The 12,706-nt window shown below is 37.0% G+C and overlaps 1 protein-coding gene across 1 annotated transcript; it reads right to left on the bottom strand.

The window, feature by feature from the left end:
* Window positions 1-794: 794 nt before the first annotated feature.
* On the bottom strand, window positions 795-12,119 carry dapk3 (death-associated protein kinase 3). The gene is made up of 9 exons (XM_041803957.1): window positions 12,056-12,119; window positions 11,184-11,293; window positions 7,534-7,894; window positions 5,410-5,539; window positions 5,213-5,261; window positions 5,089-5,115; window positions 4,828-4,980; window positions 4,700-4,745; window positions 795-2,642 (listed from the first exon to the last, which is right to left on the bottom strand). The coding sequence occupies exons 2-9, from the start codon at window positions 11,243-11,245 to the stop codon at window positions 2,109-2,111; spliced, it is 1,362 nt and encodes a 453-aa protein (XP_041659891.1). The 5' UTR covers window positions 11,246-11,293; window positions 12,056-12,119; the 3' UTR covers window positions 795-2,108.
* Between the last annotated feature and the right edge of the window lie 587 nt (window positions 12,120-12,706).

The raw sequence follows: 12,706 nt of genomic DNA on the forward strand, positions 1-12,706 counted from the left end.
TTTATTTAAAGGTGTCTTTGATATTTTGCCTGGTTCATTAGCAAAATAATAGGAACAAAACATTAGGAACACCTTTCAATACCCCCCCACCCCCCCCACACTACTTCCTCAATAATCAATAAAAAGGAAAAAATTATCTATCTATCTATCTGACCATGTTGGCCAGCACTCTCAGAGGATTTGTTTCACGTTTTTAAGTGTATTCTGGTGGGCCACCACTAGAGGGAGCACCTTGCTTTAATAAAGAGTTTATGACTTCCCACTAAGTATTTACTTTATGTTTATGTTTAGGATTGTGCTGCAAAACTGTGCTATGCCAAGGACCCCCCAAATAGCCTTACAGCCTACATATTTCCATATTTTTAATCATTTTATGATCATATAAATTATTTTAGTGCATTTCTTTTGTAAACAGGCTTTTATCATTTCTATATAAATAATATTTAGCAGTAATGGCAGCGGTAAATCTTTGAGAGTTTTTCTCTTATTAATTCAGTACATGCAAAATGAAAGACTGGCAAGGATGAAAGACAAATAGATTTCGATATTCAAAGACTTTTAACACCAAAAAACATAGTGTATATTTAAATGTTATTTGAAATTTTTTTTTAACTTGATGTTTAATTTTGTCCCCAAAACCTTCTTTACAAGTTTCCACAACCCCCCCTAAAACCCCCTGACTGACAGATAAAATAATACAATAAAGTTATTTTTGTTGAAACTGCAGAAAACAATCACAGAATGAAGCTGTAGTAACATAACCCATCATTCACAAAATAACACATGAATAAATCTGTTTAACATTGATGACTGTTTATTTGAAACTAGTTCAGACATCATTTCATTTTACAGCTCTGTTACACATTAGAGACGGGTTAAAATAGATTTTGGAACATTGCTACAATCATTTAAGTGCAAACGAGTACATCTCTCTACAGAAAATACTACTGAATATATCATACAGTTTCTATGCTAAACGTGGGGAATGTGTCGCCTGGATGTAAAAGGTATCGATGGAATGTTTTTAACGTGTGCAGGGACGGTCGAGATGAAAACACTAGAAGAGTTTATACAGAAGGTTTCCATGCACACTATTTGGTATACAAGGCTACTGTGCAAAAGTAGTTGCGTTTAAGACATTTAGCGATATCATTGTGATAGAAATGTCATTAACTCGATGACAGATGAGCGGTCGCAGAGGCAATAAGGTTGATCAGTTTACAGGCACTGAAGAGATGAGTTCATACATTCTCAATCTGGTGAACGTGCTTTATTTGAAGGGCCTGTTGATACAGATTAAATCCCAAATAAATTCTTCTTAAGTTTCCTGGTAGGATCAGTTTAATTTGTTCTGTATGTAGGAGAGCTATAACAGCATATAAAACTCCTATAAAACTATCTGATTGTTTCCTGGAAACTGTCAAGAAATCCCAAACCCGTCAAATGAAGCATTCACCTAAATCTTTCTTCTTTTTGAGCTGATGGTTTATTCAATTCTTCAGAGTCTAAATACTTCCTGACGTATCAAGTAAGGGAAAATATCAGCTGCATCTGAATATGAAATGTAAAAAGATAAATAACTCCCCCTGAACTTTGTGTAAACCTCACAACATTTCTACATATTGTTAAGGTTCATCACAAAGCTGGCTGATAACCTGAGGCAAGAGAAAATGAGAAGACATGTATGGCTTTCTCAAACAAATTCATGTTATAAACGAATAAAGAAAATGACTGAGTGTAATTTCCATCTTAAATTCTGACAACTGAAAAAAGAGCTGAAATAGTTGCAAATAAAGGTGTAATCTGAGGCAAGAGAGGGAAATAACTGTACATAAAATCTTCTAAAATTATAAATAAATGTATAAAACACAGGAATGAGCCTTTTCAACAGGGAATGGGTTTAGCATTTTACCTCTCTGCTTCTTGCTGGTTCTCTCAAGTTTTACAAAAAAAGGGTGAGTGTTTTCCTGATGGGAGGTAGCAGCAGCAGCAGAGCTTATGATGAGGACTAACCCACTCAAACTCCACCATGCAGAGACACATAAGCAGAGAAGGTGGGCAGGACGATACTTTAAGATCATTGAGTCATTGTTGGCCTCCAGCTCTGCTCAGGGCATGCTCCCAGAGCCCACGTCTTTGTCCACAGATATAGACTTGACCAGCTCCTCCACCCAGCGGACCTCAGATGCCACCTGCTCAGCCAGCACCTCGTAGCGATTCTCCAGACGCCCAAACTTGCGCTTGAGGATGTTTGCGGCCTGCATGGTGAGCCGCGTCTCCTCCTGGCTCTTCTTGCGCTGGGCCTGAGTGCGCTGCAGCTCTTGGCGGATGTGGCTCAGGTCGCTGGAGATGCTCTGGTTCTCCTCCTTGTACCAACCCTCCTTCTCCTCATAGATAGACAGGAGTGCTGCCACGTCCTCCCTGCATGAGCGCTGATTGCGCTCCAGATCCTTCAGGCCCTCCTCTGCTGCTGTGATCTCCTCCAGGACTTGGGAGAAGCGCTCAAAGTTGACGTAGGTGTTGTTGGGCGGCATGCTGGAGTGGGACTTGATGGTGTACTCCTTCAGACGAGTGGTCTTCAGGCGGCGGCGCTCAGTCTTGTGGTCTCGCTCCTCCTGGCGGACATTTCGCCTCTTAATCACCTGGAGGGGGGAAAAATTAAAAGTCTTAATAAGGACTGAAATTTTGAATGATACTGGATTTTTTATAAAGCTGGTTACAACAACTGTTGAAAGATTATTTAATTACTTGAACCATAAAAAAACAAGTACACATGTCAGCCAACTTAACAGAAACTGATGTTTTAGAAAGGTCTCTCCTTTTTCTCCAATTAAAAACTATACAATGTGAAACTGTTTGGCATCACATTAGCACAGCTACTATCATTCAACATTTTGATACTTATCAGCCTTCATAAACACCTAAAAGATGCATCTGCAGTGAGTAAAATCCACAGATTTATCAGTCTACCTCTATTTGACAATGGAGAAAAGAGCAGGTCTTCAGTAGCTCTTTAAGGTGATAAAAAAACACTTAAAACGAATGAAATGGATGAAGCTTTAACCCAAAATATCAGAATGAAAATAATTTAAGAGCCACAATAAAAGCAAGACCCCAACTAAAACTATAAGGGAATATATTTGAATCTTGAGAAATGTGTATTTTTATATCATTAGGAAAAAAATTTACCAGGTGTACCAAAACAAAGATTAAGCCACACTGCAAGCTTTATTGTTAAGTTCAGTGTTTTTTTTGTTTTTTAGTTCGGCTGTTCACATTCCCTTAAATGTTGCCTATATCACATTCCCTTATAAAACAGTCATGTCTGAACTGACCTTCATGGACGAAAGAAAAACAAAGATGTAACACACTGCATGATAAGCTTCCAAAAAAAACAAACAGGTCAGTTACAACACACCCCTGTAGCTGGTGACTTGGCCAGCACAGCTCATATCATTCATGTCAGAGGTGCATCGATTCTGACCTGGTTGTTCAGACTGAGGTTGCCTAAGTGCTGACCTATGTCTGATTTAGCAACTTTTATAAAGGTGGCTAAAATTTCAAAGATCATCTTTCATGTGACTTCTGCCTTTCATAAGTCAGAAGAGGTCAGATCTGAGTCACATATAAGCAAAAATATCACTTTGCCAGCAGTGTCACCTTGCCTTGACGTAACATCACTTTAACCTCCTAAGATCTAAGACCCTGCAGGGATATATGAGGACATTACATTTTGGCTTCCCTACAACATAGTATTAATACCTGCTGTTGGAATTTTTGAGATGATAGTCCTGCAACTCCATAGAAGTTTAGGTAATTTGTTTGGATTAGGGCTGTCAAGACTAATCAAGTTAATCACGATTATTTAAGGTCCACAATTAGTGCACTAATTTTTTAATCACAAGATGTATTGTCCCTTTCAATACACTTTGGTAAAGCCACGTAAGCATTTCCCTGCAGCCACAGTGATACAGAATTAAGTCCACCACTGCTCCTTAATGTCTCATTTCACTTTAAACCCTCACAGACCACTCAGTAGACAAGTCAGAAGTCATCTTCCCTTGGTGTTATCAAAAATGTACCTTTTCACTGTCCTCCCCATTTTCTTTTCAATGTACAACAAAATTTTTTTTATGGTTAAGTTCATATCATAATTTTTAATCTACCTATAAGAGCAGGTCTGTATTTAAACAGGAAGTCAATTATCTTTAGCATAAGAACAGCTGAAAAACTGGACCTTCCGGAGATTTGCAGACATCATTTTTGGTAAGACACTGTTCCTGTTAAAAGACAATGTTTTGAACTTATAATGTCCTACTTATCCAAAATGAGTGGGAGAAACTTAAAAATGCATTATAAACAAAACCTCCGGTCTCAGCAGTTTAAAGGCAAAAAAGTAGCACAGGACTTCATCATGTGTAGCCCGATCAGAATGAGCATGAATGGAGGCATAAGGGACAGGAAAAAAGCATTTATAAATGTGCTCTGTATACTTTTATGTGCTAAATTTCCTTTCGCTCAAGTTCTGATATCTGTTGAGTTTAGCTGTTGAATCATGGACGCACTGCTGCATTTTTCAGCACTTTTATAAGATCAGATGCAGATTATCTACACCTCAGTAGACTCCTTTGATTAATATTTTGATTACAAATATGAGACTATATCACCACGTAAATGAAATGCTTAATAAAAGACTCACCTTGATCCAGGGGTGTTCAAGGCTGTCATCTATAGTCATCCTCTTTCTGCAGAGAGAAAAACCCACCAGTAAGAAAATGACTAATCAGATACCCTCATTTGTATTTGAAAATCTGAAAAAAAGCATACTTAGGATCCTTGACCAGCAGACGACGTATAAAGTCTTTAGCCAGCTCACTAGTGTTGCTGAAATACTCCTCATCGAAGTCATAGTTGACAGCAGAAATATTGGTCAGGGTCTCTTGTTTGGTCTCACCAAGGAAAGGTGAAGCTCCGCTCAACCTACAGGAACACAAATATGCTTTATGACATCTATAACATGAGGGGGTAAGTGATTTGTGTTGCTAAAAGGGTCAGTGCTGGTCATTTGAGATGTTAAAATTTACTCACAGGATGTATGTGATCACTCCGATACTCCTATGAAGAAGAAAAGGACCAAGCATGAATGAAATGCTGGCCAGTGAAAATATTGAGACTGACAAAAACAAATAAACAAAAGAAGTTGAAATCGTACCACATGTCTGCCTCCAGTCCAAGTGGCTCATAGTTGACTATTTCTGGCGCTGTAAAGCAAAGAGGAATGAACGCTTAAACTCAAACCAGATGTGGAGATCTGTAACATCCACTTACAGGGTTTAACTCGCTTGCCAGCTCGGGCACACAGTGGAAAAAAATTTACCCTGACATTCAAGAAAGGAAACTTGATCTCACCAACAAACTCTGGCGTTCCAAAGATGTTCTTGAACTCATTTCCAGCTTTAATCTGATGAGCGATCCCAAAGTCAATCAGCTTGATTCTGGGGTTAGGGACATTTTTATCCAGCAGCATGATGTTCTCAGGCTGAAAGAGAAAACAACATTTACAATGACAAAATAAGGTTTAAATGCAGTGCACAAGTCAAAAAGAGAGCTATAAAAGGGAAACATATGATCTTTAAATGGACACTGGTACTTAACTACTTCTTTAGATCTGCTATTGTGATCAAAGTCTGTAGCTACCTGATCAATTACTGTTTCAGCAGTGCAAAGACAAAAAGTTTCTTATGTTATTAAAGTGATTAGATGTGATTATATGTATCAAAATCTGAGTTTTATACTCTTTTAAGATGTTAATTTTTTTTTTTAGTATTTACTGTTGTGAGCTATACATCACAACATCCTTTTTAACTTACAAAATGCTTTAGTACATGAGTGTATATAATGACCAAAATTTAAATATTTCAAAAAATTACAGAAGCAACACAGGAAAAATGCTGTGTATAATGACTTCATCTTATTTCCTTTCATTCTAGTGCATATTGGTACTGGACATGACATTACTCACTTACTCCCACTCCCACTAGACCCAGTTGCACCACAGAGTGCAGACATGACTACCCCCACTCCCCAGTCCTCTGCTGGCCTGAACTCATGTTTTTTTTCGGAATGACGCTGCACTTAGGAAGACATCCTGCCTTGCCTCTTTTCCGTATGTTTAATTTTTTTCTGCCCATTTGATAGAATTTTATCATTGGCATGTTATAAAGATGCACAAATAGCATCACTTGCCTTTTGCAATGTTTCACACAGTATTTCATAATCATACAAGGTGATCTGCATTTTTAAAATGAGATCAGTACATTACTAGGAGGGAATGCTAGTGGATGTCTCTCTTGCACATGTAGATGGCAATTATTCACCTTAGTCCTAGCTCTCACGATACTTTGCATGAAATCTGGGCACAACTTCTGGTGCTTTCTGTCAGACTGGGACTTCGTACTGTGACAAGATGCTAATCCTGATTATTAGAGCAATTTAGAGATGAAAAAAAGATCATTTACACACCTAAAACAGGATCATATCATTCTTTCTTGGCTTTCTACTGGAGAGGATAATGTGAAAAATCAGCACTTGATAAGGTACACCAGAAGATTTAGCAAACTTTTATTAGCTTCATATCAGGATTTGAATCATAATCAGGAAAACTGTTTTGTTAAAGGAGCTAGCACATGACCTTATATATTTTAAATAAGATGTAGAGCCCATTGAGGGCCTTAACATTTCTCTCTTTAGTTTGAAGGATTGCTTAAATTCTCATTTCACCAACTACTCTCTCTTTAGATATGTGGACTTCATAAATATCCATGATTCACTTGGTAAACTCTTCAGTTTGGTAAATCTAAAACAAAGACTATTTGTTTCTGTTCAAAGTAATCTTAATAACCATAATGATCTTGATAATGTTAACTATTTTATCTTCTTTAATCAGTGATATAAAACCTAAAACTGGAATGTGCTACAATACCCTGAGTGCTGTACCATCATCATTGTTCTCAGTTTTGGCATCACTTCAATGTAAAAACTGTAGAAACTAAAATGAATGTGTAACTCTGTGATCATGCCTAAGGCAGTGCCAACAGCATTGCTAAACATGAATCAAGACAGTGACAAGAGACATACAGCAAATATTTGGTTGATAAATGTCTTTCTATTTTTGTTCTATAACACCTTTCATAGAGGAGCCTTAACTGCATTTTACAATCTGATTTTATTTTTATTTTGTGCAGCTTTAAATCTTTCTTAAATGGTTTAAAACTTTTATCAAAATTATCTGACATTTTTATTACAAATACTTGACTTGTAGCATACTAAATTGTATTAGTACAAAGATAACTTTTTCACAACAAGAAAAAAGCATGATCCACCACCCTGACCTGTCTCTCAAAGGCAAAAAATCTCCCTGCAAACTCAGAGAACAGTAAATATCTCACACCAGAACTTCTCCCTAACATGTGAACTAGGACTGCTGTCCCTGAGCTTCATAAAGATGCCTCCTTAATCATACAGACTACTGACCTTGAGATCAAAGTGAGCGATGCGTTTGGAGTGAAGATATTGAACGCCATCCAGGATCTGTTTGAGAAACTGTGTGGCCTCCTCCTCCGTCAGAGATTCCTTTTCAGCCAGAAAGTCAAACAGCTCTCCTCCGGACACCAGCTCCAGGATCAGGATCACATCTGTCTTGTTTTCAAAGATGTCGTGCAGGGTGATGATGTTGCTGTGTTGGATCTCTCGCAGGATGTTGACTTCACGTTCGATCTCCTCTCTGCTCACCCCCCGCCGGCTTGATGACAGCCGCCGCTTCTTGATGAACTTTGCTGCGTACTCCACGCCTGTGCTCTTCTCCTTGCACTTACGAACGATGGCAAACTGTCCACTGTAGAGAGGATGGAGAAGAAAATAAGAAAAATATAGAGCTGCTTGGCTTTTTTTATCCAGCCTTATGTTGTTATAAAGGTTTAGTCCTTTAATTCACCAATCAACTTTGTTAATCCAACTTTGGCTGGTTGGTTTTGAAGCTTATGCACAACAACAAACCATGGTTGTCACACAGATGTAATAAACCAATATCAATATACCTGTTTGAAAACCACAACTGCAACAAAACCCAACTCAAACTCTGTCTTACCATCCAGAATCATGTTGCAAACGTATTTGTGCAATTCAGACAGTGCACTCTCTTCTGCATGCAGCAGCTTTTGGTTAAATCTGCCAGAAGATCTGAAGTTTTTTTGCAGTTAAGGTATTCAAACGTATTATTTCTGCTTTTGTTTAAATAACACAGACTGCATTGATTCAAAACTAACAAATTATAAAACCTTAAATACTAATTGAGATCTTAAACTTTTACAAATTAATGTTTGAAAAACACACTGGATAAGATGAAAAAGGATCAGACTTGATAAATGGATGAAAGGATCAGTCTTAATCAAAGGATAAGAGGATCAGTCTGGCAAGTAAGAGAAAACCCATGGAGTATTAACTAGTCTGATTCTGGAGGGGACGGACAATTAATCAGTAGATAGTATTACAAGCAGGCGAGTAAAAAAAAAAAAAAATCAGCTATTTATGGAATTATCTGTTCATCTCAAGATCCATAATTTTTAATCCTGTGATTTTAACAGCATTAGTTAAACTTTTACCCATTTTAATTTGAGGCTGTGAAACAGTCAGTAAAAATCAGTAAATTTTTACTGATTGTTTCACAACCTCCAAAAAATTTTACTGATTTTTTACAATCAGTAAAACAAAATTGAGGGGGACTCAATAAAAGACCAAAAAGAAAATGCTAGAGGACGGCAAAGCTGCTGCTCACACTGCCACATCCATTTCAACACATAATTTTGGATTGTTCATCCATTCAAAAAAGTTCAGATTAGGTCAGTCATATAATTTACTTACATCATCTTAATCTTCTAGTCGTGATTCCTTTTCAAAGACTATGGCCTTCATTTTGCCACTTAATAAAGGCAAAATCTCATTCCGACCTACTTATTTATTTTTTTCAAGATTTATTTTTGGGCTTTTTATGCTTTATTTCAGAGATGAGAACAGTGGATAGAGTCAGACAAGGATGAGAGAGAGGGGGAGAGACATGAAGGAAAGGACTTCATGCCAGTGTTAATTTCAGCAACTTAAACTATGACTAAAAATGTTGAGAGCCTTTTTTTCCATGAAAAAAAATAGACTAAGACTAACAAAAATAGATCAGTGATGATTAAAACTGACAAAAAGTAAGTTTAGTTTTCGTCAAGATGACTAAAACTAGACTAAAACGTAATGTAGTTTTCATCAGACATTCAAAATCCATATTTCTCCACTGTAGGTAAATCTGCCAAAAACAATGCATCTGTATCTCTTCTGCCTCTCAGCTGTAGAAAGCAGGGACCCCAGGTTTGGCAGAGTGCAGAGAACACACTACCATGATTTGGTACCAGATTTAGGCAAGAAAATAAATGCTTGGAATAAAAGAACTGACTAAACCGTGAAGATTTTTTGTGGATAACAACTGGACTAAAATGTTTTTGAGTTTTTGTCAGCTAAAACTAAAAAGGGTAGAATGACTAAAATGTGACTAAAACTAGAAGACATTTCATCGAAAGACTAAGACTACAATTAAAAATAGCTGCCAAAATTAACACCGCTTCACACAAAATGAAAATAAAACTAGACAGTATCTAGTCACTGTCTTTTAATCAGAAACACACAGATTCATTGGTTTAGCATCAGTATCTGCCCTTTGGACAGACATCAGCCAAGGGAAAATAATGTGGCATGTGTTAGTAGCAGATTAATCTGTTATGTCCAATCAATTAAATGCATTTAGCACACCTAACAGCTGATTCAAAGGAGAGATCTAAAATTGGACAAAATAGTCAAACAGGTGAGATGACATTGGCAATGTGGGAGTATTACACCAAGAGAAGTAGTAAAAAAACAGTGGTAGCAGCCATCACCTTAATTGTTATTTCAAAGATCTGTATCAGCAGCAGCACTCATTTTTACATTCAGTGCATCCCTACTTTTAATATCAACAAGTTCTGTGCACTTTATTGCTAATAACATTTAACACACAGTAAAGTTCATAAAAAACACTGTGTGCAACATCTTGGTCAGTTAATTCAGGAAATGTTAATGACTCTGTCTGGGGCGTTAAATGACTTGGTACCAAGGAGGTCTAAGCTGTAATCTTAAGAACCCTCATGTCCAGGCCCCCAGGCAGAGAAACGTGCAGTATTGCATAATCAGTTATGAAAATAGCTGGAATTTAAATGTCCTTAGTTTTCAAAGTAGCAGGGAAATAAACTGGAAAACAGACCCATCATGTTGTAACGGTAAGCTTGCAACATGAAACAGTCTTTACTACAGTAAACAACGAAAATACAAATATGTGCAGCCTGGGTTTTGTTAAGAGTCTTGTTTAAAGGAGACAGACATGACAACAAAATTATGTAAGAAATGTTGATATAAATAGGTATGATTTCATATGACATGATAGTGCAGATAATTAAATGTACTAAAATGTATGCTTAACTAGCAATTTCTCTCTACATACACACACAGACACACAGCGCAGCACTCTCTCCTACACTACGGCAGAAGTGGAAAGGCACATTGAAAGTCAGTGACGTCACACTTTTGCTGCATTACTGCAGAAACCAACAGCTCAGGTGGAGAAAGTTTAATGCACTAACATATGGAAACTTGCTCACAAGCCACCAAGCACAAAAATGAATATTTGACATGCTGCAAACACATGTTTCGACCATTATTGTATCTGATGTTTCAAATGGTTCTCAGCTCTTACTTCTCAAAATGCATCTTAAACACAGCTCATGAAGTTTTGCAGGATTTGAGTACATTTTATGCTCATGCTATGAGAAACAACAAGCTCTGAAAACAGATCTACAAAAAAAAAAAAACAAACAAAAAACAAACAAAACAAAAAACAAATACAGACTCAGAAATTGCTGATTTTTAATTACTTCAACACTTTTAGGTACACTCACATTAGTATTATAACTCATCATTGACAGGGATATCAAGGACATGATTAAAGTCCAGCGTAAACATTGTCCTGTCTAAAAGAATGGCTATCAAATAGACGTTTTACTTTCCAAGGTGTTTTGTCAGAGGTGAAAGAGACAATAAATCTGCAAACATACCTGCCCAGCTCCTCTCCCATCTCATAATACAGCTCGACATCCTCTTGCCTGAATCCAGCCATGATGTGCTGACTGGAATAATGATGATGGGATTAACACCTTGAGATTCACTGCAGTGAAAAGGAGAAAGATGTCAACCCACCACTAGATACTGACCATGATTAGAGGGAACAAAACCACGTTATCTAAAGTGTGATAAAAGCCTTAGTTATTACCACTTTCTAACCCTGAATACCTGGGCTTCTTTTCCTCCTTATTTGGCCCGAGTCAACACAGCTTTAGTTTTTCAGACACTTTCTGGCTGATGTCAGACCTCTGCATACCAGTCCTACTTACATCATCTCCTGCTCTAGACCAGCTATCTGACTCAATTAAAGGGTCTGGGACTCAGCCATGCAACACAGTAGTTTTCCCACGTTAACTATGTATACTATTTAATATCTTCATACATTATCGATTACAGATACAGATCGATAAATGACTGTAGTTTATAACAGAATGACGGGCAGTGATAAAGCTGTACTGTAAAAATAGTACACGTAGCCAACAGACGTTCTCCTACGTGAGAAAAATAAATAATAATAACAACACAGAGGTAAAGGAGAAATAAAAGCCCTGGCTACATATAAAATATATCAAAACCGTCGAGATTGAAGGCACAGAGAGAAGAAATAAAGAAATAACCGGCGACAGTGGACAGCTAGCTTAGCTGGTTAACAGAAACTAGCTAACATTAACGTACAGTATAAACACCGTCTTCCCCTATTTATGACGAGTATTTTTTGATTTAAAATCCACCACAAATGAATAACAATTAAAAATAGACAGCGAATAAAAATTAAGTGTAAAGGTATTGCATGGAGTGTACTTACAGTACGGCTGGCTACGAGTGCTGCATTCCTCTTCAAAGTAGTTGAGTGAATACCGAGTCTATAGTGTCAATGTAGCCACTGCGAAGCATCAACTTCCGGTTTTCTTCAAAATAAAAGCGCAATCGTGATAACTTGGATTTCTGAGGTTTTTACTGTTCGTTTGTTCTGTTTACTGTAACACAGTTGCAGACGATTTCTGCATTTGTGTTTGCTTCTAATGCACTCAAAAATCTCCCAAACATTACTTGTTAGCATAAATATGCTCTTGACTGGTAATATGATTAGTAGTATGATTAGTTTAACTTTGAGTTGTTATATTCCAGTTTACAGACTTTAATAGGCAAAAGTTGACCCACAAAATGTTGATCTATGTTTTAATATCTTACAGTTTCCATTTACCATGCTTCTTGTCACTCTGATACTGTCCTGTCTTCAAATCAAATATTGACAAAGGTTCAAGAGCAAAGTTATTGATTGCATGGGAAGGTAAATTGTCTTCAATATGTTAAGTGAGAACCAAAAGTATGATTAATTTATTGCATATCAAGAAAAAACTCTTTTTACTGAGTCATAATGTAACAACTTAATTAAGCTGACACTTTTGTACATCTATAAATCATTGAAAAACTCAAACCCAATCAATGATGTAAA

This window comes from Cheilinus undulatus, linkage group 13 (genome assembly GCF_018320785.1).
Source record: "Cheilinus undulatus linkage group 13, ASM1832078v1, whole genome shotgun sequence".
NCBI lineage: Eukaryota > Metazoa > Chordata > Actinopteri > Labriformes > Labridae > Cheilinus > Cheilinus undulatus.